The 27,291-nt window shown below is 37.7% G+C and overlaps 2 protein-coding genes across 2 annotated transcripts in view; one reads left to right on the top strand and one right to left on the bottom strand.

The window, feature by feature from the left end:
- KDM1B (lysine demethylase 1B) lies at positions 1–27,209 on the top strand. Its single transcript, XM_003204721.3, is given in 21 exon segments — positions 1–1,651; positions 2,482–2,606; positions 4,502–4,591; positions 5,393–5,504; positions 6,578–6,694; positions 7,605–7,643; positions 8,717–8,921; positions 10,053–10,237; positions 11,151–11,327; positions 12,359–12,433; positions 13,778–13,915; positions 15,339–15,510; positions 16,561–16,629; positions 16,632–16,687; positions 17,769–17,900; positions 18,209–18,283; positions 19,184–19,300; positions 20,253–20,378; positions 21,841–21,963; positions 23,602–23,754; positions 24,339–27,209. Coding segments are annotated over 21 exon segments (2,460 nt in total). The 5' UTR covers positions 1–1,561; the 3' UTR covers positions 24,423–27,209.
- DEK (DEK proto-oncogene) overlaps positions 2,605–27,291 on the bottom strand; it is a 44,269-nt gene continuing 19,582 nt past the window's right edge. Inside the window, exon 10 of the mRNA XM_031552724.1 lies at positions 2,605–3,164. Within this exon, the coding sequence (XP_031408584.1) occupies positions 3,144–3,164 (21 nt within the window). The 3' untranslated portion in view covers positions 2,605–3,143. The remainder of the gene's footprint in view (positions 3,165–27,291) is intronic.

Genomic DNA, 27,291 nt, shown 5'->3' with positions numbered 1-27,291 from the left:
AATTTTTGAGTTGGCTTCCTGAACTCAGTTACTTTCTCACATATGTGGACATCCTGTGATTTTCTTTTTTTTCCCCCTTCTGCACTCAAATCAGTTCCTCCTACCTGGGGAGCAGAAACTTTGTAACAACGCTTGTTCTCTCTTGCTGCTGCCTTTACTTAGGAGAATTAGTGAACGAAGCCACTGCTAGCACTCCATGCTGTCAGTTGGAATGAGGAGGACGCAGCCTGGAACAACAGAAAGAAATCCCAGATAAAGTACAAATACATACTTAAAAATAGTGATAAAAAATTGCAATCTGATCCCTATTACACCAAGGTAACATTCATGATTCAGTGCTGTAGTCTGTTTCCTTTACGTGTGGCGGAGTGCACTTAGATTTAATTCTTCCTGCAAGCTATTTTATTTGTATTTTAATCCCTGCAAAAAGAATACCTTTGATTATAATGTTTTACATATGCTTTCCCATTTCTGCAGTGTACTTTCTCATACTCCGTGCTTTCCAGATTACATGATGAACTGTGGCCTTCTTCCTGTTCCCAGGGATGTAGTTAAATACAAGCATGGATTTGCCTTCTGGTGAAAAACTTCTCTCCGGAAGCAGCTCAGGAGTTACATTTGTGATCTCCCAGTTAACTAACATCATAATGCAGTTGCTGCTGTTTAGACCCCAAATTCTGATGCACATTCACAGGAGGGTGTGTGAGTCATAGAATTACCAAGGTTGGAAATAGACCTCCAGAATCATTCAGTCCAACCACCCACATATCATCAATGCTTCCCCACTAAACCACGTCTCTCAGTACAACATCTAAATGGTTCCTGAACACCTCCAGGGTGTTCAGTGACTCGGCCACCTCGCTGGGCAGCCCGTTCCAGTGCCTGACCACTCTTTCTCCCATCCAACCTGTGTGCCGTGGTGCAGCTTGAGGCCGTTACCTCTCATCCTCTCACCAGCTGTGTAGGAGAGGCTGACCCTCACTTAGCCACAACCTCCTTTCAGGTAGCTGTAGTGCTATAAGGTCTCCCCAGAGTCTCCTCCAATCTAAACAATCCCAGTTTTGAACTGGTGTTTGACTTGGTGGTGAACATCTGAATAAAAGTGCTGTACCACGCAGCTCTCTTGCTACCTATAAATCAGTTGTCAATGAGAAGAGCATTGTGAAGGCTTGGATTTCAGAGCTCGCACTGTGAACTGAAGTCTACTCGCTTTGCTGACCCTAATTCTAGTCCAGATCATCACGTAATGCAAATCAGATTACTGGAATCCAGGGTATGCTGATCTGGAACAGTCTGTCAAGATGTACTCAAAGATCTAATCTTAACTCTGAATTTAGTTTAAGATAAGATCGTTGTTCGTTTCCCCATAATGCCACCTTCATTTCCATCTTGAGTTACTAAGTAGGCTGAACAGATTCTTGTCCAGGTTACTCTGACAGGAGAGGCAGTGTAAGTGTGGCTGTACTGTCCAAGTGATTGGATAGCTCTGCAAATTCAACCAATTATTTTTTTTTTTTTCTTAACTTCTCTCAACCTCTTTCTTTACAGGTCAAATAATACAATGTCAACTGGAAGGGTACGAACAAAGAAAAAGGCATGTTCTTCGGAGCAGTCTCCAGACAGCCTTCCTCTGAGGAGTTCTGGAAGACAGGTATTTATAACAATTTGATACTCTTGTATTTCTGTTTTCTGTTAACGTTTATAAAGAAAGTGTTTCACTGTGGATACTTCAGGGATAGGACGTTTTTGCAGGAAGAGGGAGAATCAATTAGTTCTGTGAAGAAGTAGGCAAAGCTTCTTTTTTATCAACAGTATTCGGAAGAGACAAATGCTCAGTATGACTTGAAAATTCTTGATGTGTTAAAAGTACGACCAGAGCTTTCTGTGCAGCTGAACCAGGCTGTGCACGACCCAAACCAATGTGATACACAGCATCTCTGAAGCCCATAAGAGGCATCTGGTATACAGTTTTGTATCTGGAGTCCAAAAAATTCCTCCAAACCACCCTAACATTTTGTTTGAGGTGCAGATAAGATCACGGCTAATTAACATCAGTAAGTACGTGAAGGAGAGATTTTTGAAGGTGGAATAAAAAGAACGCCTGAGGCTTGACTCATTAGCATGTGACGGAGCTTAAAATACTATTTAAACCAGAGGCTTTGCTTATAATTTCTTCAATGGTATCAGTTAAGCTAAGCTAAGTTAAGCTAAGGCAAGACATTTTTAGCTTTAAATGATATTTCCATCCTTACTGTTCTGTTTTTTGTTTGTTTGTTTGTTTGTTTTTCTGGGGGGGAGAGATAGAAAAAATGACCTAATTAAACAGCTGTTTCATGCTGCAGCAATTTCACAGTGGATTCAGAAAGTTTAGTTTGTGTCCTTTATTCAATGCCATGCCACAAGATGCACAACTGTCTGAATGCCTCTGTTAGAAAACACATCTGTGTCGTTTCTGGTCAGATTTCAGCTATTCTTTATTAGGTGAAGAAGAAAGCAGCCGAGGCAACAGATGATGATGATGATGCATCAGAAAAGAAATACAGGAAATGTGAGAAAGCTGGATGCACTGCAACGTGTCCCGTTTGCTTTGCCAGCGCAGCCGAAAGGTTTGTTTATTTTCATTTGCATTTTTTCATGGAGTCTTCTAAGCTTGCTATTTGCAATTCTAACCACATTTTGAAAAATCCCTTCATTTTCAAGTGTAGAGGGAGAACTGAAGGACACTAATACCAGTCTTAAGATGCCAGGAAAGTGTCACAGGTTGTTCAGTTTGTGGTTAAGGTTCTACCGCTCAAGTTGCTAATTCTGATAGAGTGTGTCTTCAGCTTAGTATAAGCCTATTGATGTTATTAATGGTGTCCTCTGGAACACGCCTTGTTTCTGTGAAACCAAGAGCATCTGAGTGTAACCTGAGGAAGCTAAACTTGCTTTCAAGATGGAAAATGAAACCGCCGTCTACTGCAGAAATTCTTGATCGCTTTGTTGTTGGAATGTTTTGCAGTCCGAGGTGAGACTCTGAGCCTCGACATTTTAGGACTTGGGAGACAATCGTACTTCTTTGAACTCCTTGTTCTCAAGTTGTTTGTGACTTTCAGTGTGCTAATGTCAGCCCTTTTGCATTCTGACCCTGGAGATGCACCTCGTCAGTACTGTGTGTTCAGTATCTATAAAAAGAAACATATCAGGCCTCATTATGCAGTAGGCAGACTGTAATTATATGGCATTGTTCCCTCTCTCGTTAATTGGGCAAACTTTCCTCATTTTATTTATTCTCCAATGATATAAAATACTCCAATGCCTCATTTACTTACCTATGAGAATTCTTCTTTGTTAGCTGGAGTTAAATGTTGTCACAGAAAAGCCAAGTTTTTCAGCAGTTGTGTAAGAGACTTTTAGGGGAAAGGAGTACCTGAGAAATCAGTTATAGTGATGTTATATATATATTTTTGGAACAACAGATGTTGCGTAATCTTTTTTTTTTTTAATATTATTTTAATGTTGTGATAGATTCTGTATTTTACGTACACACACACACACACACACATATATATATATATATATATTTATATATTTCCACTAGAATACATACTTTCAACATTATTTATTGGAGATGAGATCATTTCACCACTGTCTATTTCAATTAGTACCTTAGGTCACTGCTTTTTACCTTATGCATTTATCTTGAGTCATTTCACTGAATTTAATGAGAGCTTTCTAAGTGAAGAGTGATTGTTTTGCGTAATGAATATAACCTTTGCTAATAGGCACTTATTTCCAAGAGTAATAAAGAATAAAAGTCCAGAATGTGTAAGGTTTCCCTTAAGGTTTTCCCTCTTTGGGATAAAATTGCAGCCAACTTGGTCATGCGAAAAAAAAAAAAAAAAAAAGGCAACATTTGTTTTGTGTTCAGATTTGCATATATAGTTGTGTCAGCTGTTCTGGGACTGGATCTTGTAATGATTTGTGAATCCATTGATCACTCGCTTAAGAAAAATACTCATCAAGATGACCCCCTCCCACTGCTGCACCAGTCCCAGAACAGAATGAAAAAAAGGTAAAGAAATGATAAGCTCCTACAGAGAGAGACTTTGCCTTACACATTTGGAAAATGCTTTGTGTGTCACAATAGGCATAAAAAACAACTCGATTTTATGTTCAGGAAGCGTCTACTTAAAGGGTACTAAAGGAAGGCTCAGTGGACCATTGTTGGAGAGAGGCTGCTGGAAGCCAGGCCAACTGCAAAACTGCTTATTGTGCACACTTTGCCTCCTTTGCATCTGGTGTTGCTTTGTTTGGGAACTGGAAGTGTCTGAGACAATTGAGATGATCTTCTTGTTATTGCTATTTGAATAACTGCAGTGCCTTGTGCAAGACAGCCTTCGTGAACATAACATAATGTGCTGGCTTGTCCCGAATATTTGGTTCACATTCTAGAACGTGCTATTGTTAAGAGGGTTTTTGAAATGTACCATAAAGCTATTTCTGTATTTCTGCATTTCAGATGTGCAAAAAATGGGTATACATCTAGATGGTATCATCTTTCCTGTGGGGAGCACTTCTGCAATGAATGTTTTGACCACTACTACCGAAGGTAGATTTGCCAATTCAGATTGTGCCTTTTCAGTATTTATTGAAATTTGACCGGTGATACGAGTGAAGAGACCTCATATACTTGTGAATAATACGAGGGTTCATCCTCTGTGCTTGCTTTATTTGAAGTGATGCTTAGATATTGGTGATAAAACTGCAGGTGTTGTATGGACGAATCATCAGCATAAACATGTAGCGTGAGCAAAACCAGTTACTTTACCTAGGCTGTTCTACAGGTACAGTTATTCTAAAGCTTTCCTCTCTTTTAAAACAAGAGCAGAGAATTTTAAAAGATGTGAGTAAATTTAAGTAGTTTCAAGTGCATCCATTTTCCCTTAGATAGCAGATTCACTTTATAATGTGAGCTCAGGAGAGAGAACTTAGCTCAGAATAAGAACAAAGCCAGCAAGCAGGTTTTGCTTTCATTTCATTGACTGTGAAGACTCAGGTCAGGGTCAGGGAGTGCTTTCAGCTCTGGGCTCCTTTCTGTTTTTGTGGGAACTTAGTCTCTGCTAAGATTTCTGAGTGCTTATGAACTCAGCAGCACCTGTAACTCAGTCCCCATTTTAACTTCTGGGAAGTATGCCCGTTACCAAGAGGATATAGTGGCCAGGATGCTCTTTATTGCTATCATAAATACCACAACTTGCTTTGTTTTTAATAGGAAAAATATAGGACTCTCTTTAGCCTTATTTCTCTGTCCTTACATAAAAGGTTTAATTTTAGAATAACCACTGTTGCTTAAAATGAACTAGATCATTCAGTTTCCTAACCACTTGCCTTTTTTTCTCTTTCTTTTTAGTCATAAAGATGGTTATGAGAAATACACTGCCTGGAAAAGGATTTGGACAAGTAATGGGAAAAGTGAGCCCAGCCCAAAAGCCTTCATGGCTGATCAACAGCTCCCTTATTGGGTAAGGTGGACAGTGATTTGTGGAATATGGTGTATTTCAATGTGATGTTAATTTGTGAAGGTATACAGTTTTGAACAGATGTTTAAATTAACTCCCCTGCCCTGTCTTTTCCATCTTCTCCTTTCTTGAACTAAAAACTTTCTGATATTGTATGATCAGGCAGCAGGTCAGCTGAGTTTTTACAGGGGCTAGAGAAAAGCTCAAAATAACAATTCTGATCAGTTTCTCCATTGTCAGACACCTCCTCCAAATCTCACAGAGAACAACTTTCTATTGCTTTTTGTTGAAGTAGCAGCTAAGATGTATAATATTCAGATAGAGTAAGACTTAGTGGGGAAAATGGGACATACCAGCTATAGCGAACTTGGAGTGTAAAAGACTTGCAAAACATTGATTTTTGTATTTCCACACTGAAGGGAGTAGAAGAGAAGGAGAGATGGAAATGGAATAAAGTTTGAAAAAAACGTATCATAGAATTTCAACCCCCCTGCTATGTGCAGGGTCACCAACCAGCAGACCAGGCTGCCCAGAGCCACATCCAGCCTGGCCTTGAATGCCTCCAGGGATGGGGCATCCACAGCCTCCTTGGGCAACCTGTTCCAGTGCCTCACCACCCTCTGAGTGAAAAACCTCCTTCTAATATCTAACCTAAACCTCCCCTGTCCCAGTTTAAAACCATTCCCTCTAATCCTATCACTATCCATCCTTGTAAACAGTTGTTCTCCTTCCTCTTCATACACTCCTTTCAAATACGGGAAGGCCACAATGAAGTCTACTGAAGTAGTGCGTGATATACTTTTCGCAGCAATGCTTACAAAAGCCACTGAAGTAGTAATGGCTGTTGGATCAATTTTGGATTAGGTTCTGCAATGAAATTCAGTCTTTTAGGAAATCAGTGCAAGACTTAGCATACAAAGTGTCTTACATCTGAATGTTATATGAGAATGAATTTAACAACTGCACTTAAGAATTTCTTAGCATCTGCTTTCTTTCAGTTGGTTATCGAGGCTTCATTAACCTTATCTATGATCAGTCAGTAACAAGTAAAAACATGTTTGTTTTTTGACTTGTAGGTGCAGTGTACAAAGCCAGAGTGTGGTAAATGGCGTCAGCTGACAAAGGAAATCCAGCTGACACCGCAAATAGCAAAAACCTACAGATGTGGTATGAAACTAAACAATTCCACCAAGGTAACACAGAAGACTTTTGCTCATATGGAAACTAGTAACAAGTAGATTTTTCTTGTTTGCAGATATTATTTACTTCTTACTTTGCTGCTTAGTGTTTCTAATTTAAAAACAGTTGCCTGATGGCCTGTGGAGTTGCACAGTGAAAGGCCTACAAGCTGTTTGGCCTTTTCTGTATCCTGAGTGAAAATATCAAGAAAGAAGAATTTGAAATACTTTCTGTCTGTAGTCAATTATAAAATCACTCATTCTGAAGCTATGAAAAGATTATCAGAATATACAAAATAGACATGCATCACAATATTTGTTTTAGTTTGTCAAGCCGTACTCATTATTGAGGAAAATGTTTGAAAAGTTCAGTGAGCTTTTGGTAACTTCTAGCAAGTTTTATCATGGGAAATTTTCAGCTTTGGTATGAAGATAACTCTTGAAAAAGAGTCTTTTAATTCCGCAGAATCTTTTTTGTAAAAAACATAACATTTGATCTTGGAACTTTGTGATACTTTTGAAATAAATTAAGGAATTTTGGTTTTATAGTCTGGACTGGAAGAGTCTCTCTGAAAAATGTAGAATCTTCCTAGATTTTTTTTTTTCCCTTCTGATTTGTTTTAGTGTTCCACTCCATTTTGTGGAATAAGACACATATTCTAATGTCTGATCAAGAGAGGCTATTTAATTCAACAAATGAGAAACATTTTCTGGTATATTTCGTGTTTTTTTGGTGTGTTGTGTTTTTAACTACATGTTTCTCTGTTATTTACTTTTACTAATACAAATGTCCGTGCTACAGAAAGCTAACATGAATGCATTATTCGCTTTAAGGAAACATGCCATAGCCAAATTGCTTTGTTTTATATTTAATTTTTGTTGTAGAGTGTAAGAATAGCTCTGATTCAATTGACTTTTCTTTCAGGCGGAGGGCTCAGACCAATGTTCCATGCCTGAGGACTTGGTGAGTAGCAGCTGTTCCTCCTCATTTGTTCAGAATACAAAAACAACCCCAAAGCATGGCATACGTCTTTCCTTTTCTTGGTCTTTTGGCCAACTGTAGCAGTATTTATGCATTTTGCAAAGGACACTATTTGCAGCAGAGCCTAGGACCTTCTACATTCTCATCTTTTTTCCTCTCTACCCTGACTATACCAGTTAGATTTCAGGTGGTTCTTGGTGTCTTTGAGTTGTGGCCAGTGATACAAGGTTCACTCCTAATTCTCATTTTTGATCAGGCAAACCAGCATTCAGCTGCCAGTTTTCAAATAAAAATCCCCATCCCCAAATTTCCCTCTCTTCCAGGTGGTTTCCATCTTCAGTTAAGCTTGTCTCCTCTTTCTGGAAAGTGTATAGCAAAGCCAAAACATGTTTTCTCTCTCCTCTACCTCCTAATATGAATGATACGTGATGCATGTTGGTGTTGCAATCGTTTTATGATCATGTAACCTCACATTTCAGATTGAGTATGATACGATAAGCCAGTGTTGGCAAGTGTACCTGAGGTACCTCTGTCCCAGGAAACGTTCATAATAATTGTTGACTGCTGTGGAAGCTTGGTCGTTTTGTTTCCTTAATGCATGTTTGCTTTGTAAAACAAGGCTGAATCAGTAGCATTTCTTAGGGTTTTAGAAGGTCTTTGATGGGGATAGCAGAATTTATATTAGATCAGTCAGTTAGTTTAGACTTCTAAGTTGAGATTTCTTGTTGCACGAGCAACTGTAAATGTTTTATCGAGGGCCTGGTAAGGCATAGGTGCACTGTCGTGGCATGTCTCATCTGTTTGTTTTCCACATAGGTGTGGACTTCATGAAATTTCAGTTTCTGAGGTTAATACTGCTAGTTTTCTGTGTCAGGCTGAGGACGGGGAAAGAGGGAGAGAAAATGTCCTTATGACTTGCAAATCTGAGATTGGTACTTGTAGCGCTTTTTGGTGTCAGTTCTGGAGGGAGGGGGGAATTGGTTCATTTCACAACGTTTTCAAAGTACTGACGTGTTCTCTTCTCCCCTCTTTCCTTCACTTCTCCGCTTGGCCAGAGAGTGGCTGAAGTTTCAGACCATTGGTGGTACTCCATGCTCATACTCCCTCCTTTGCTGAAAGACAGTGTGGCAGCTCCCTTTCTAGCTGCATATTATCCAGACTGCGTGGGCATGAGTCCATCCTGTACCAGCACTAATCGTTTACCTGGTGAATCCAACCTTGTGAAGTTAGAGCACTTAAAGAGCGTGCCTAATTTGACTGGTAAGGGCCATCTGCAGGGCTCTGTTCCTTAAATAGGTGTGATGACTGTTGTCTTATAACTGAGGTTATAAGGCACACAACGCTCCTGACTCAGAAACACCAGTTCTGTTCTCAGCACTAATACACACCCTCTGTGCGACTGCCTCTCTACTTCTTTGTTGTAATTTACTCATTTGTAAGATAAAGGTAATGCATTTCTTTAAGGTGTAAGCACAGACCTCATAGGCTTTTTGATTACTACCTGCCATTTGGTAACAGAAATGGGAAGTTAACATTCCGGTACTGAAAGATCATTTGTTTTCTTAAGGAAATCAAGGTTTGCAATAACAACATTTAATTCTGCTAGTTTTGATGCTGAGGATCTTTGAGGCTTTGCAGAAAAGGATTAGATTTCTTACGGCACATGGATTTTGTTTAGGTTACTTTGTGCTAACAGTAGCTCTGAGACTGACAATCTGGGAGTGAGATCTGCAAAATAGGTTCAGTATGAAAGAAGGTAATTCAGGATTCCCATATCATCCTTATTGATGGCTCAATACCTCAGTACTGGCTCAGAGAGAGTTCTTAAAGGGAAGTTCTGCTTTTGTGTTATCCTAGCAGGCTTTGTTCTCCTTAGGTGGTGAGAATAAATCCGCTCATCTATTCAGCAGATATTTACCTGCTTTATAAACAGGAAACCAACTTCATTATACAGAGCTGCTAGTGCTGCATGTGGAAGAAGATTACTTTTATTCAGTGCTCGCTCTGGGTGGAGCTGGGAGCTGAAAATGAAAGCAGTTAGAGGACTCCATGAGCCTGTACAGCAGTGCTAGGCTTTAGACTTGAATTTAAATCCTGTTCCATGTTCGACCAGTCATGGCATCTGAGGGCATGCGCTGCTTCTCTGACAAAACTCAAACTCTGATAGGCCCAAGGCACATTGGGTAGTGCAACAATAATTGTACTACACAGCCTGGAGTGTAGAAAAAGGGAAAGCCATATTAAATGAGATCATTCTAAAAGTGGCTAGTGGTTGGGATGCTTCCTGGCTTCTTTATCTGTGCCAGGTCAATGAATTGTCTTAAAGGGAAAAGGATAAGTAGATAAAACAGAATATGACTATTTCTTTTGTGTGTGTGTGTCTTTGTTCAGTTGCAGGAATGAACAAATATTTCCAACCTTTTTACCAGCCCAATGAATGTGGGAAAGCACTTTGTGTAAGGCCAGATGTCATGGAACTGGATGAGCTCTATGAGTTCCCAGAATATTCACGAGATCCTACCATGTATTTGGCCTTGAGAAACCTGATTTTGGCTCTGTGGTACACAAACTGCAAGGTAACTGCTAAAATTTAACTTGTTTGTTTGCAAATAACTGCTGTTATGGGATGAGGAGGTTTTAAGCGGGAGGAGGCAAAGGAATTGGACTCTATTTCTATATAGGGCCTTATGAACCAGAAAAAATTGTTTCTATCCTTTTGAAAATTCTTTCCAAGATTAGATTTCCACCTCACCTTTAGCCTAGGACCTTCTCTTATGATAAAATGTTGAAGTTTTAAAAGCATTAAACATTCACTAAATCTGCTCAGCTATTTATTGTCAAAAGTGATGTTTGGATGTTTCTAAACAGTTGTTTGTGTGTGCTTGACAGTATTTTTTTTCTCATATGAATGTTGGACAAGGAAATGATCGTCTTTCTCCTTTCGTTTATTCTGCAATGCTACCCTTCAATGAAATTGCTTCTATTCATATTTAATATAAACGAAATCAAGAGTCAACTAGAATTTCACATACTGAAGCTTTCAGACCCCGATATCTGCATTATAATTGTGAAGATTTCGGATATTCATCTAGCTTTTATTCTGAATGCAGTTTTAAAATGAATTTTAATAGAATGTAACCATGAGCACTGCCACCTGCAGTCAGGGATGGATTTCAGTACCATTCTTGTGCTCATGCAGCATACCATGGAGTTTGCAAGGATATCTTCTACACTTATGCTTTTATTCCAAGTTCATTTAGCTGTTTATTTAAAGGAAAATTAGAAGAGAGAAATTATTACCTTACTCTGTAAGGGTGACTGGCAAGAAACTTCTATAAAAATTGCTCTTAAAATACTCTCAGGCACCTCTGTGATTCACAATTAACCTTTATCATGTGGTTCACAATGCAAATATGTTGCAAACATGTGAAAGTATCGGATATTGAACTACCAATACTGCTTTTTTTCCCCCTTTTTTCTCTGCTACAGGAGGCTCTTACCCCTCAAAAATGTATCCATCATATAATTGTTCGAGGGCTTGTGCGTATTCGCTGTGTACAGGAAATGGCAAGGATACTCTACTTTATGACAAGGAAAGGGCTAATTAATACAGGGATTTTATCAGTCAGTACTGACCAGTATCTTCTTCCTAAAGAATACCACAACGTAAGTAGCTGTAACAATCCCTGTGTTATCAGTACTATAAAATGACATGGAAATTTTTTTTTTTTTGCTCGTTAGCTCTAACTCCAATAAGTTGTGTCGGAATTACTTCTAAAAGCAAACGTATTTCACATGGTCCTCATAGAATCATAGAACTGCTCAGGTTGGAAAGACCTTCAAGATCGAGTCCAACCACAACCTAACCAGACTACCCTAACTGTAACAACCCTCTGCTAAATCATGTCCTTGAGCACCGCATCCAGATGGTTGTTAAACACATCCAGGGATGGTGACTCAACCACCTCCCTGGGCAGCCTGTTGCAGTGCTCAACAACCTTTTCTGTAAAGAAGTTTTCCCTGATATCCAACCTAACTATCTTGATATCCAGCCTAATTATTCTGATATCCATCCTAACCTCATCTACCTGTAATGCTCACAGAAACAGCAGAGATGAGAGTTTTGCCAGCCAGGCAAACCAGGTTTGTATTCCCACATATATGTGTGGAATCCAACCCATTGGATTTGAACTTTCTTTACGCTTTTCAGATGGGTGGGAACCGTGGGGGAAAAACATGCAGTATGCTTAGGTTCTTCTTGTGCCTTAATCCTGGAATACACCTCTGCTTCCATAGGTGAGAAAACTCACATTAAGTTCTGGTTTGCAAGAGACATGATTAAAGGGTATATATTTATGACAAGCAATTTTCATGACAGAATGCAGAAATTTATATAATGAATGCATTCTGTAATAGAAACCCCCTAGAAAAAGTTGATTTCTGTGTGGAGAGTGTATTTGCATGCGTTCTCAGTTTATAAAAAAGTTTTTATTGATCGCCCCAATTTGTGATTGGAATTGTTACAAGTTAAGTGTGTTATTTGTCTGAGAACTGTTCCTGTTAAAAGAAATTGTGACATCTGCAACTAAAATTGCATTTCTGAAATCTAAGGGTACTTAGCAAGAAGAATAAGTTTGCAGCTATCATTTATGTTTTAGTTTTTAACCACTTCTATGTATTTGAACATTATTTTATAGAAATCTGTCATTATTGTTGGGGCTGGTGCAGCAGGATTAGCAGCAGCCCGACAGCTACACAACTTTGGAATTAAGGTAAGAAACTTCAGAGTACGTTACTTGAAAAAACAGATTTTCTCTGCTTTGGAAGTGTTCTTCCTCAAAATAAAGAAATAGTTCTTAGAAACATCTAAGAACGGAGCATCGCAATTAACTGGCAAAATTGGGGGTTTTATTGAGTAAATTTTCTGTTAAAGACAGAATTTATCTTCATCTAAATCTTAACAAGGCAAGTAGTGCATATTGTACGCAGATTTGAGTAGGGAAGACAGGGATATTTGTGTATAAATAATGCAATTGTAGCTGGCAATTGCTGTTTAAATGAATTTTCTGTTTTTCACTTTAGTATACCTACTTGTTTATTAAACAGGCAAATCACACGTATTTCCCTTCCCCTCCATTTACTATTATCAGTATGATCCCAATACATTAACAGAACTTTACACATCAGAGAATAGCAGTATTCTTTACAAATTAAATGTTTGCAGGGCTGATGTTTAAGGAAATGAATGGGCATGTTGCTTTCCTTTTTTTTTTTTTAATAAGTGAAACCCTAGCTCCTATTGCTCCATAAACTCTTTCTTTTTCTGCTGAATAGCAAATTGTAGTGCAGCCTCATTGTCCGTCAATGGAAGCTCTCCAGCAGTAAAATATGGAATTACTGACTAGCAGGACAATTTTTTTAATATATGAAATATCTTGTCAAGTTTTTAAATACAAGTACATGTTTTTTTCCTATTGCTTTCTGCTGTTTTGGAGAGCGTTTGTCTAAAAAGAATTTAGATAGAAGCAAATAAGAATAAATATATTTAGTTAGACAAAGTATCTATCCAGTCCAGCATCCTGAGTCTGGATGCTGAAAGAAGTATGTATGAATGACATAAACATGCAAATGAGCTATTCTTGGAATACCCTTGAAATAAACTTCTCCAAAAGGATTATAGATGTCCCTAGGTGGATGTTGCACACAGATCATTGTGTGCAGCATGCCTTGAACTCTAATTCTGAGATTTCCAGCATGTCTTTAGTGTTTTTAAAAATATTTTGAGATTTTCCACTGGGATTGTTTCTTGAAGTATCAGTTCACAGAATCACAGAATCACAGAATTGTAGGGGTTTGAAGGGACCTCTAGAGATCATCGAGACCAACCCCCCTGCCAAAGCAGGTTCCCTACACCAGGAAGTTGTTGTACATGCGTACATATCCCAAAGGGTAACCTTTAAATAACAATTTAAATGTATAAATAACCTGTATCAAGAAATGAAAATAAGGCATTAAGATTGTTAGCTTTGTTGGTTTGCTTCTGTTTTTGTTTTGTTTTCCCCTTTGCTCTGGAATTGGCCACTTCTCACCATTTACTGAACTGCTCTGTGTCGTAGGTCATTGTCTTAGAAGCTAAAGACAGAATTGGTGGCCGAGTGTGGGACGATAAGACGTTCCCAGGCGTCACTGTTGGGAGAGGTGCACAAATCGTCAACGGATGTGTCAACAACCCAATGGCACTAATGTGTGAGCAAGTGGGTTCTCTGCTGTGGTCATGCATTATCATTACAGAACTGTTGTTAGAAGCTGGGCGTGGGTGGGTGGGTAAGGGTGGGAGTCTCTTTTCACAGCATGATTAAAACACTGTTCTGCGTTTTGAGTAACTCTGCGCTGCTGTCCTATCTTTGGTGACAGACAGGGACAGAGAAGAGCTGCAGAATGGTTTCAGGCACATTATGTAAAGAAAAACAAGACAGCTTCACTTCAAAATTGGAAGAAACTCCTTTTTTTTGCCCTTTTCTAGAGATATAAAAATATAAGAGGCACCTGGCAGACTGCTGATTCTAGTACAGACAAAACTTTAGAGCTGAGAAACACATCACTGTGGTAGGCTATTGCTGTGCTGTTGTAATACACAGCTTGGTTATAGACTTGCCTTTGCTTGGCCTCTGCATTTCTAGTTTGATTTTGAACAAGTAACACTTAATATGTTTAACAGATACTTTTGCAAACAAAACACAGCTTGATTCTTTTGGGCAGGAAGCAGAATTTCCCCCAGTGGAACTTGAATATGGAGTTTATTCAGAGAGGCATGTAAATCCAGCCCACGCTGTTTTAACTGTTTAATGTTCTATAGTGTCATGAAGAATAAAAATGATGGGGTTTATTATTTTTTAAAAAACACTTCAGTTATGAGGAGAAGAGTAGTGGCTTTTGAATACATGTTGGGTGCTTGCCTTATGTGGTTAATAGATGTCATATTTCATGCAAAGTACAGCTCTGTCTTGAGATCTGCAGTGGGGAGCAACATCCTAGAGATATGCAAGGATATGTGAAAAACACTGGAGTGCACTTAAGTAACAAGGCCCTAGGGAGAATCTCCAGACTGACTGTGTAGAATATAATGAATTCTTTGCTATGAGTTGGATAAGCAGAGAAAGACACTAGGTTTGATTCAAAACCATTTCTTTCATTGCTTGCTTGATAAAGAAGCTGGCAGCAACTGGCAAGATGCATCCTGTCGATGCCTGAACTGCAGGGAACTGTTAGGCCATCAGGCATCAGAAAGTTGTTGAAAAGAACTGATTTCAGTGGCAATTAGAAAATAAAGTGAAGGAAAAATGAAAGAAACTCGTTCATTAGGTTTGATACCAGACACATCTCTGTGCTACCCATGCCTTGACAGGAAAGTTGGAGATGAGGTTTCAAGGAATCTCCGATACAGAAAATAACAGAAGAGTGGGGAAAAACAGTTTGTGGACAACTAAGAGATGGAAGGGCTATTGATATTCCAGAGCACAAGAGTCTGAGTTAATATGACTTATTATTTAAGACCATGGATGTTTTTCATTGACATCATTTAAATCTGAGGGATTCACCTTTCTTTAAATAACCTTGAGCTGCTAGGCACTGTAGTTTTTCCATACTTATAAAGCAATAAAATGTCTTCTTCTTAAGCTTGGCATTAAAATGCACAAACTGGGGGAGAAATGTGACTTGATCCAGGAAGGTGGAAGGATAACAGATCCCACTATTGATAAACGTATGGACTTTCATTTCAATGCCATCCTAGATGTTGTCTCTGAGTGGAGAAAAGATAAAACCCAACATCAAGATGTTCCTCTTGGTGGTAAGTGGGAGATGTATTTAAAAGTGAATATGTTGGCTGTGCTCGTAACTGTCAGAATTTAGAATTTTATATTAAAATGCCTTTTACATCAGACGTTTTTGTGTCTATATATGGCTGCACACCTAACGTTTAATACAGCAGTGATAACCTAGCCCTATTGAGGACAATTGACTACTTGTATACTCACAGACCAAAAAGTCCTTTGTAACTTCTAAGGAGGATGAATTTGAAGGCTTTTATAAATACTATGTTACTTTCAGTGTAGTATCTTGTTTTAATAGTGTAGCTTTTTGCAGTATAACTAGTTGCAGTTGTAGTTCAAAATACTTGACTTGCTCCTTGCTGAAGCAGGTGGCAGTGAGCTGTAACTCCTATTCTTTATAACTAAGCAGTTTAAAAAACAGCCTGATCAAAGTCCTTCAACAGCAAGAATGGTCCCATCCCTGCTGGTAATCCCACTTACAGCATGCAAGCACATTCAACAACAAACAGACTTGCTCAGAAATAGGTGTGTCCCAAATCTTTACAGTGTGGGATGAATAAGACAAAAGTAATAGCTTTGTGCTCTTCAGTGAACTCTGGATCAGATTCCTCATCTCTTTTTGTTTTGTTTAAAAAAAAAGAATGAAAAAAAATTAAACAGGATTTATTTGCAAGAATTCTGTTATCCTAAAGTGTTGATTTTTTTCCCCCTGAAATATCTTGAACTGTATATTAATGTCAGTGAAGCAATTAATGTCTCTCCTGTCCCAACTGATTATCCCAACTATGCTGTTGAGCTTAGTATTTTTTTAATAATTCTTTTAATATCTTCCAGAAGCTATGTACATTTTCTTTTCGAAGAAAAAAAAATATTTTACATAAACCTATGTTTAAGCAACAAAGTTATATTTTATCATCAGAAAGATCTTGTGGTTTTTCTATGAGAAGAAAAACATCTGAGTACAAACAAGCCTGAAAATCTTGAGATCTAGAGAAGAGAATACTGAAATGCAGTAGAACTTCCAATGAACTGTGATATATCCTTATTTGAAACACGTTCTTTCACAGAGAAAATACAAGAGATCTATAAAGCCTTTATTCGGGAGTCGGGTATCCAGTTCAGTGAGCTGGAAGAAAAGTACTGCAGTTCCATCTCAGTAATTTGGAGTATGCCTGTGGCACCAATCTCTCTCAGGTGAGTTTTGACAGCTGTGTTTTGACATGGTTGAGCTCTGTGGAAAACAGTGTTGCAAGTGACATGGAGAAGCCTTCTGATCCCCCAGGTGGCCTCAATCAGCTGTCCCTAAGTTACTCCTATATCCCTAACTTGTTCTTCAAAAGCATTGTGACATAAATTCCAGCACCTCTTTAGGTAATCTAATGGGAGTTCAGGACACACTTGCAGTGAAATCCTCTTTACTTTCAGAAGCTGCAGTGGAATAGTGCATTTTGCTGAGATTCTGGGTGGTAGGATTCACAGAGAGTTACTCCTTCTCAGTTGTTGTTGTGTGACTTTTGCTTCTCAGATGTATTTAAAAAAACTGAGGCACTTCTCTACCTTGCTAGGTATCTCGAGAATAAAAGCATTTAACTTCTAAAATGTTCCAACACCGTGACGGTGGGCCCCAGTTTGCCACTCCTAGGTATTCTGTTGACGATATGATATGGTTTGAATGCAACTGCAGTGATAGGAATTGTCATTTCAATAACAGTTTGAGAATTGCTTCACTGCCAGGAGGTGACTGCCAAGTGCAAATATTACTATTGTACTGTGAGTCTGCTGGGGAGAGAATGTCAGTGAAAACAATCATGGAAGAACCTGTGAAGATAGAGACAAATTCTATTGTAGTTTTTTTTTTTTTTAATATCTCCTTTTCCCCTTCACAATGGGAAACAGTTCATTTTTATTCCAAGTCTTAGGGCCATAAAATCTGACTTTTTTTGCTAGAGAGAAAACTGAAGTAAGTACACTGCAATTCACCTCATTTTTTGGTACAACTTATCTTTTTTTTTCCTATCCCAAGCAGAGCTAAAAACTACTTGCTGGACACAAAGCCGTATTATGACTTAATCCAGCAATTATAAGCCAGTTAGGGGCCTTGGGAAAATAAGCAGTTTAGTTTTGTTACAATGGCATATGTTTTCATGTACTTTTTTTTCTTTTTTCTTTTGCCAAAGTTGTGGAAGGAATTAGGGTGGTTTTTAACTTACAGGACTTTTGTTAGAACCCATGTCACCTTACCAGTAGAGACAGCTAGGTTATGTTCTGTCCACAGGTATCTGCACGCTCATGGGACCATAATGAGTTTTTTGCTCAGTTTGCTGGAGATCACACTCTTCTAACTGTGGGATATTCCACTATCATTGATAAGTTGGCTGAAGGGCTGGACATCCGGTTAAATTTCCCAGTAAGTCTGGAAAATATTGATGCAATGCCTGTCTTGCTTTATTTTGACATACCCAATCATGTATATGGGGCTTTTTTTGACCAGGCAAACGTGGAGCTGCAATTATTCCAACTTATCTCTAAGAAAAGAGGGGACAAGTTCAGAATTTCTCTTGTTAACCTTCTGACTGATCAGAAATTAAATTGTTGATGTTGCCATTAGCATCGAGTAATTCTACTTATATTAAATCTGTGGTACTGAAAACACAGCTGTATTTCTGCATCCTAGGTGTGCAGTCTAAACTATTACACAAATTTGTATTTCAATAGGTACAGAGTATTGACTATTCTGGTGAAGAAGTACAGGTCACTACTGCAGATGGAACTGTGTGGAGAACACAAAAGGTACCCAGTATGCTTTAAGTTTATGGATTTTGGAGTACACAACAACAGTATTTTCCACAGCCCATGTACCTTTTTTTAGTTTATTTGTTTTTTGCCCTTTCACAGAAGACTATTTAGTCCAATTTCTCACATTTGTAAGAAAACTCATACATTCCAATGATCTGTATTTGGGTGTTCTGGAATCTATTTTTCATTGAACATGCTGGAGTTCTGAATACTACCTGATTTAAAGAACTAAGGACTATAAAAATAGAACTAAAAATATGAAGCACAGAGATTTTTATCTGGTCTCTGCAGTGATGGTTTGCTTGGTTCCCTTCCCTACTCAGCTCTACCCCTTTTTTACATGTAAATCTGCCCTCTGAAATGTTTTCCTTTGGGATGCAGGACTCAACAACCTCTTATCTCTCAGTCACCCTTACTTCCTACATCTTCATTTGCTTTGTACTGGGAAAATTATGTTTTAGGTATCACTTTAAAAATTATACCTGTTCTTATCAAAAGAGGATTGACATCACTAATGTTACTGAACCATTTTTTAAGGGAGGGAATCTGTGAAGGAAAAAAAAGACCCTTTCCCCTTTCAAAAAGAATTTTTTGTTAATTTGATGGTCTGATTGACTATAGTTTATGAGAGATATTAAAATTACCAACGTGGCTTGCCACTCACACAAGCAATTCAACAATTTGCAACTTAAAAGCCAGGCCAACTGAGACACCTGTTCTTGCTTGAATGTAATGAATGTGCTCCTCATTAATGTGCAGTAAAATCAGACACTAATGTTAAGGTATCTGGTGAGTATTATACATGAATAATCCAAGATACCTTAGAGGATTCTATTAATCTTAAGTGCAGCGTTCAGCTTTTGCTGCAATTGTGACTGTAATTATTTCTCTCAGGTATTAGTGACGGTTCCACTGGCTCTTCTTCAGAAAAATGCCATCCAGTTCAATCCTCCACTGTCAGAAAAAAAAATTAAAGCTATTAATAGCTTAGGAGCAGGAGTCATTGAGAAGGTAAGCAAATTCAGATTATATTTCAGTTCCTTTTCGTAGAAATATTCGCTGCTTTGGCCCTGTTGCTTTTATGGAGTATTTCTCCGGGTTTGCTTACACATTTGGTTTTACTTGGATCCAAAATCTTCTGTGAGGTACCTGCTATTTGTGCTTTTGGAGAAGGGGCTGGGGAAGGAAGCGCAGAAAAACACTTTGCTGAGCTGCTTACTTTTTTCTACTTCTCTACTATTAGTGAAATTCAATGGAAATAACTGTATTCATTTCTTTTTCAACCATCACAATGTAAATTATTACTGAAGCCAGCAGAGCTCACGTGTATTTCTTAGAATTCCCATCTCAAATGTGGTTTTTAAAGAAATTGTTACAGAATCACAGCTTCAACTTTTTTGTGCCTGATTTTGAGCAAACCTTCATACTGATCTTAGATAATCCAAAGTTCTCATAATACCCTTAGTCCTGGTCTATTTTGACCTAGGGAATACATGAACTATTTTGGAAGAATACCAAAAGCTGCGTATTTGACCAGCTTGTAAGATCCTTTAACTCTTCCTAGTGGAAAAAGAGAGCTGCTCCTGAAAAGATCCCTCGTAAGATCTGTGCTTAGAATAAAACAGTAATGAAAGTAATGCCAAAAACCATCCTATAACAATGTGGAAATTTAAAGGCAAGATTCACTGATCCTCATCTGTTACAGGGAATTTCTGAGTTCTGCATTAGGCTTGTAAAAACTCTGCCAAATTTGAGCATTTTTCATAGTGAATTTCATGGTGAATTTAATTCCCTGTATTTTCAATTTCTGAGACTTCAGCTTACATATTATTTTTTGAAACTCCCTCAGAAAACTGTGTTGAAAATTGAGTAGAAAAGGGAAAAATGATTAGATGAGCAGTTATCAGTTTTGTGGTGTGCTATGAAATTCTTTGATTCCATCTCTCTCTCTCTCTCTTTCTAGATTGCATTGCAGTTTCCTTATAGATTTTGGGATAGTAAAATCCAAGGTGCTGATTTTTTTGGTCATGTTCCACCCAATTCCAGCCAACGTGGACTCTTCAGTGTTTTCTATGACATGGATCCAGAGGTAACATACTCCATCTGTATTTTCTGCTGGCCCTTCAGAAATTCTGGTTTGGAATCTAAATGCAATAATTACTGAACAATGTAAGCCTCCTTCCTCCCCCTTTCCCCCCACTTTTTTTTCCCCTTTCCTTTTAAATGAAGTGGAATCACTTTTATTTATCAAGAAAAAGCTGATTTATACTTCTTTGTAGTAAATGGGAATATTTTTCCAGGTCTGGGTACAAAATAATACATAAGTATGTTAATACTTTTAGTATCAAAGCTATTCTGAAAACAAGTATTTAAGACCTGACTACAGATGAACAAAGATGGAAAAGCCTGTCTGTCAGTTCAAGTTCAGGATTTCTAATTCCTTACTTAAACCAGCTAAAAAGGACAATGTTGGCTTATTAATACTTACTGGCTTGCACTGGGCCAAGTGACTTTATGAAGCTGCAGAAGATGAGCACTAGGTTTTACATGAATGTGAGGTCTGCAGGGTCAGTCTCAAAACCAGTTCAAACCAATGTATTGGCATTCTGTTTCCCTTCCCTGGCAGTTCCAAGCAGACACACTACACATTTAACCTACTTCTTCGTGCTTTAACAAGTGCTGCTTACTACCTGACTAGAAGTTCTTCTGGACCTTCATGGCTTACCGTGAAAAGAAATTATCCTGTCAACATTGTGCTATGTCATTGAAATATCAATACCTGTATATGACTTTCCATGTAGCCTTCTTGTCATCTCCTTAATTCTTATGAGCTCATTCTATATGAGATTCAGCAAGCCGATGTTTTCCAGAAACACTCATACAATTATTAAGTTGCTTGACAGCTATTCTCTGATAGCCATCAAGTTTATTAACAGAAGAACTTATTGTATAGATAAAAGAGGGAGAATTCGTGAAAGGATTTGAGAATCTGTCTAGTATTCTCTGGTTACAGCTTAATCTTTGAAACTACTGAATCACAGCAGGTTTCCTGAAGTGAAAGGAATCGTCGTGAGAACTGAGCTTTCATTTCTTGGGCCAAAATCAGCTGCTAAGAACTCAGCATTGGCTCCAATCCAAAACATATCTAGCTAGTATTTAAATAGCTCATCTCTTTTACCATCTTTTGAAACCGGAGTAGAGTTGATGTGAAGTTTTGGCACGGGGGTTTGAGAGGTCTGTCTCAAAGGTCAAATTTTTGGGTGTAGTCTTCCAATAGGTATACAGGGAGTTTTCAGATAATTCTGTGAGTTGTGAGAGGGACTGATACAAGTTTCTGTTAACAAGATAGCAGAGGATGTTAGTAACTGGAACTTAAACACTGAAAAATAGGAAGCCTTTATTCTAATGAATCAGAGCTGATTTTGTCTAGAACAAAAATTATTCTGTAGCTAAAAAATATCTTTGTCTTAGCAATTAAAATTTAAATTAGTAATTAGTAATTAAAATGAAAATTTTGAAGTGATATTCTATACTATTATTTTGTTTTCTAGGGCAAACAAAGCATTTTAATGTCAGTGGTCACTGGAGATGCTGTGACAACCATTAAGAATTTAGATGACAAACAAGTACTGCAACAGTGTATGACTGTACTTCGAGAGCTGTTTAAGGAGCAGGTAAGAAAAACCTCTTCTCTTAAAAGATGTGAATGAACGTGCCAACAGACATAAAGCTTCTGATTGTGTTACTTCTTGACGTACAGGAAAACATTTGATATTTTTGACTATTTTTCTTTTCCTGTGTGTTTGAGGAAAAGCTTCTTTTGAGCTATGGTAAAAACCAAATTCGGATGCTGTGTAGGGGGAAAATTATTCTTCTAGTAAGAAACAGCCCTTTCAGAGATGCCTTATGGTAAAGGTACAAGTAATATGATCAGTCAAGGGTCCTAAATCCTGACTGTAAAGAAACAAGAGGTAAAAATTCCTTTGCTTACCCCATCCAGATACCAGCTTATCAGGACAAACGCTAATGGAAGAATCAGACAAATGTGGGGCAAGCAGATGGCTATCACTGAACAACATTATTTTCACTCTGCTTAACAAACTCTGTAATACTTTACAGCTAAATTATTTGTAAGTTACATCTCAAAGAATGCTCAGTGTTAATGTTCATGGATGTTGGGACTAATGGTCTTGGAAAAATTCTGGCATCTGAAAGCCTTTCTTTTCCTAGAAAACATACTTTTGGTAACAGCTTTACAGTTACCAGAATTGCAGGCAATGTAAGTCCACATAGCTGCTATTTTCACCTCATCAGAACATACAGGAAGCAAAGAGGTCTTCAGTTTGGTGCTGCTTTAGTCTAGAAAGACGATTCCCATGTCTTTGTCCCCATGGTTTAACACAGTTGTGAACTTTTAGCCATCTCTTGACAGCACTGCAGGATTTTCAAGGACAAGGTAGCTTTGAGGGCCAGACCAAAACCTCCTTTGGGGATATCTGCAACTTGCCACATGTATCTCTTTGGCTAGGAATTGTTTTGCTTGCTTGAACATTAGTTTTTTGAGGGGGACCTGAATGGAACTGTCTATTTGTTGATACCAGAAGCTGTGCAGGAGGCAATCTACTTGTCACAAGCACCTTAATGGTAAGAAAGACACCGCTGTAGCTAAGCGAGCCTTCAGAGAGTTATTCAGGCTCTTTCTAGTAGAATGGAGTGGAACTTACACACTGCAATGTGACAAAAAATACACAGTACTACAATCATAGCTCAATTACAGACTTTCTTTTTGTTTCTCCCTAACTCTGGCTTTCAAATCAGTTCAGTTTCTGATTTTAGACAAGTCAATTTATTTCTTGGAATAAAATCATTTGTGAAATGGAAATTGTATTTTGAGATTTAAACTAGAATTCACAAACTATTATGTCTTACTAAGATGCAAGGAGCTTACATTGCACACACAAACATGCTGAATTACATTGATGTTGGTGTTTTATCTGTTTGCAAGATCATGTATTATTGTGACAGGGGAATTTTTTTTACCTTTGTATTTCTAGGTTTGATACAACATCCACATTTGTTGCCTTCAAAACAGAGGAACTGTAATGTTTCAAACATCAGGCAACTGTAGCAAACAAATTATCTTCAGTGCTTAGTGCCTTAATAAATAAAACTGGGATTTAATTCAGGAATTTAATCCAACCTATAGGTCCAATCTGTAGTATAATAACACTGCATACTCCCTAAGGATTGTGGAAAGCTACATAAATGTGAGCTCTTCTTTGTGTCTTATAAGTTTCACTCTAATTATACAGGAGGTTCCTGACCCAGTGAAGTTTTTTGTTACTCGCTGGAGCAAAGACCCTTGGCTCCAGATGGCATATAGTTTTGTAAAAACAGGAGGCAGCGGTGAAGCTTATGACATTATAGCTGAAGACATCCAAGGAACAATTTTTTTTGCTGGTGAAGTAAGTATCTTTGTTACTGTTGATTTAAGGTTACTGAGGAACTATTTATGAAAGACTGTCTTTTGCTAGCCAGCAGTTATTAACTTAAAGGTAGCATGTAAGTATGTTGTTACACAAATATGCTGATGTTTCTTCATTTTGACACAGAGCTCTCTCTATTCCTATTGTTGGGCATAGGAAGTTCACCATGTATCTCAGGTTGGGAGTGAGCTGCATAACCAGTAAGAGCAGACTATGAAAAGAACACACTCCCCACTTGTATTTTTAGTCAAATTATCTTTCTGTTACTGGGTAGCATACCAGATGTATGGTGCTGATGGTACGGGTGCATTCTACCTTGAAGTAGTACTTCAACGTCTCTCTAAAGTGCTTACAGCAAAACAAACAACTAACGTTGCTAGTTGACTTGCTTGGCAGATTCTGAAAAATCATCAATCTTTCCTCTAAAATTCTTTCAACGAAGTTTTCCATAGCCTTTTAAAACGTTGGCACATGTAAAAAAATAACTGATGTGAACTTTTCATTTTATATTTGTTTTAATAGCTCTAGAAAACAATTAATTTGTTTGTTTTTTTTTAATACAGGCCACAAACAGGCACTTTCCTCAGACCGTTACAGGAGCTTACCTGAGTGGGGTTCGAGAAGCCAGCAAAATAGCAGCATTTTAATTATGAATTTTTTTGTGCTTATAGATATGTTTTGTTTTCTGTGGGTAAAAAACTATCTTCAAGTTTCCTATCTGCTGCCTTTTTTCTCCAAGTGGTACTTCAGTAGTATATGGTACCTGAAGATAAAATCTTCATCTTCCTTTTCCTACTCTTTTTGTTTCCCCTTTTAAGCCCTAATGATACGTATTTTTTTGTTTTTTCATCTAAAATATCACTAGCAAGAGTGACATTGGAGTCTCTGGCCACAGCTTAACTAATGGAACTTTTGTTGCGAGTCCTTTTCTGTGTGTGGCTTAAGTCATGATATTGTAGATCTTCATTTCAGAAGGTCATATTAAAGTAAGATGAAGTTAACATACAGCATTAAAAATGCTGGCAGTTAGTAAAGGGAGAATGGGAGTTTTCCACTAACTGTGCTTCTCAGGTTGATTATGCTCAGAGGAGTTCAAACTTGCTCCCAAAAGCCTGAATAACCCAGACAAACTCTAGAATTACTGTAGGAAGGCACTCAGCTATCACTGTTTCTACTTGCAATCAACGATCTCTTCTACAGTATTTCTCATATTCTTAGCCTCCACCACCCAGGCTTTGGAATATCAAGTTTGTTCCTTTAAATCAGACTGCTGGAACAGTTTACAGTGCAATCATAGATTATTGTAGCTAATAAAAACTTGAAAGTAAAGATTAACTTTTACATTACTTTAAAAACAACTTAGAAATGTTTTCCCTGTTACTTAATTCAGAGAAATCCTTGTTACATTAGGGTAAGTTTAGATTTGCTTAGTGCTTCTGATCATGTCGAAAAAGGATAGCTTGAGAATACTCTATTTCTAAGATTATTTTGAAAACAAAACTCCAAATTCATTTGGGCTGAGTAGAGGAACTAACTATTGCTATGAGTGCACAGTGCGGGGGAAGAAAAGAACTGTAAGTTCCCAACAGCTCATTCAGCTTTCATATTTCAAAAATAAGTGAAGATGAATGAGGAAAAATATTAACACTTTATGAAGGGCTGAAACAAGGTAGCATGCACTTTGACTTGAAGTTTTTTTTTTTTTCCTTTTATTATTAAAGTATTATTAAAAACAACTTGTGGGAGTTATCCAGTAAGGGCTAAGCATCTATCTAAGAGATTTTCCACGAGACGGGGAAGACAAAGTATTTTTCAGTAGAAATCAGGCACAATCAGGATACCTGTTGTAATACTGTTCCACTAAAATGGTATTCGTGGGAAACAAAAATTAAAACCAACTTTTAGTTCTTTCTGCCATACCTTCCGTGTAACTTTACTGCCTCGTGTTTTCTGGAAGGATAGTAAGCACTTCTTCTTCTTCCCCCTTCTTGTTATATTTTGATCTCTTCATGTAAGAGTGACACAGCAAGCTTTGTTAGCTTTTAACAGTGCTTATTTCCATAAAGCTGTATCACTAGAAACAACAAAAGCAACGTTAAGAAAAATGCTACTGAATAAATGCAATTCTTTTTAAATAGCTAATAATTTGTTCTTAGAGTAGCGATGATATTGTTAAATATCTTTATTTAATCTCTAATTTACAAGGTGAAGATGTTTATATAACTAATGTTTTTCAGATATATATTGTTCTGCTTCTTAAAGCTGAATTATGCGGATTAATAGGAAAAGTGTAACTGTTCATAATTTTTTCTCTACATAAAGGCTAGTATGTACAGTTTTAAAAGTATTTCCAAATATTAAATTGTAATTCAAAGGCTATAAGAAGCAAGACAAAATCCTTTGATAGAAGATAATCAAACATCAGATTTTGCTTTTGGTAATTATTTGCACTTTGTTAACTCCACACATTACAGGCTCACTTAAGCAGGAAAGATTGAGAGCTGTACGTATTTGAGTTCCAAGTTTCTTTCCTAGCTTAGCATGTATGAGGTGGTGGAACCACCATCCCTGGAAGTGTTCAAGAAAAGGGTAGATGTGGCACAGAAGGATGCTGTTAAGTGGGCACGGGTGATGGGATCTTGGTGATCTGTTCCAGCCTTACTGATCCTATGATTCTAAACAAGCTTAATGCTACGAGCTCAAAACATTAATTCAATTCAATGGCTGCTTTTGCTGACCTTGGTCAAAACTTGTCAGCTTCATAACAAATCACTTATTCAAGAAAAAACTGCCTAGAAAGATGAACACAGCTTCATTTCTACAGTTGAAAAGTTTGCATGAACATGCTTATTTCAGGCATGTGCCTCCATCCTGATAATTTGTTCTCGGGGTTTTAAATCCATCTAGAACTTGGCAGGTAGATAAATGATGCTCTAGAGAATAGAGGAGGACATGAACGAATACTATCAGCTTTGGCTTTAGCTGCTGCACACTTCTTATAGCATTAACATAAGAAATGATGAATTTATCAATAACTGTCTATTAATTATTGTATATTATTTTTGTGCTAAGGCACTTAAATGGTGTTGCGCTGCACTTGAGTTTGAGGAGTAAATGAAAATAAGTATGTTCCACTTTACCTTATGTTCATTTAAAATATATAAGAACATCAGGCTGGTTCTGAGGCTTCATTCTTAATGTTCCCCCAGTTTTCTTTTTCAAATGCTCACGTCAAATTTTATTCCAAGCATGTATGTGTTTTTATTTTTGTGTTTAATTTATTCCCTGCACATAAAGAACTAGGGAACGTTTTATTTGAGCAGATTTGTTTAAATGTTATCAAACATATTTGAATGCAGAGCATGATCTGTTACACTTCAATTCTTCTGTGTGACTATGTTATGGCAGCAGAATAAAACTGGAACGTATCCTCAGGGCAGTTGTGGTGTTATTTCTTCCTTGAATTTTCATTACCATTCTTCAGGACCCCAGCACCTGTAATTTCATTCTAACACT

Source organism: Meleagris gallopavo, chromosome 3 (genome assembly GCF_000146605.3).
Source record: "Meleagris gallopavo isolate NT-WF06-2002-E0010 breed Aviagen turkey brand Nicholas breeding stock chromosome 3, Turkey_5.1, whole genome shotgun sequence".
Taxonomy (NCBI): domain Eukaryota; kingdom Metazoa; phylum Chordata; class Aves; order Galliformes; family Phasianidae; genus Meleagris; species Meleagris gallopavo.
This window is presented reverse-complemented; position numbering and strand designations above follow the sequence as displayed.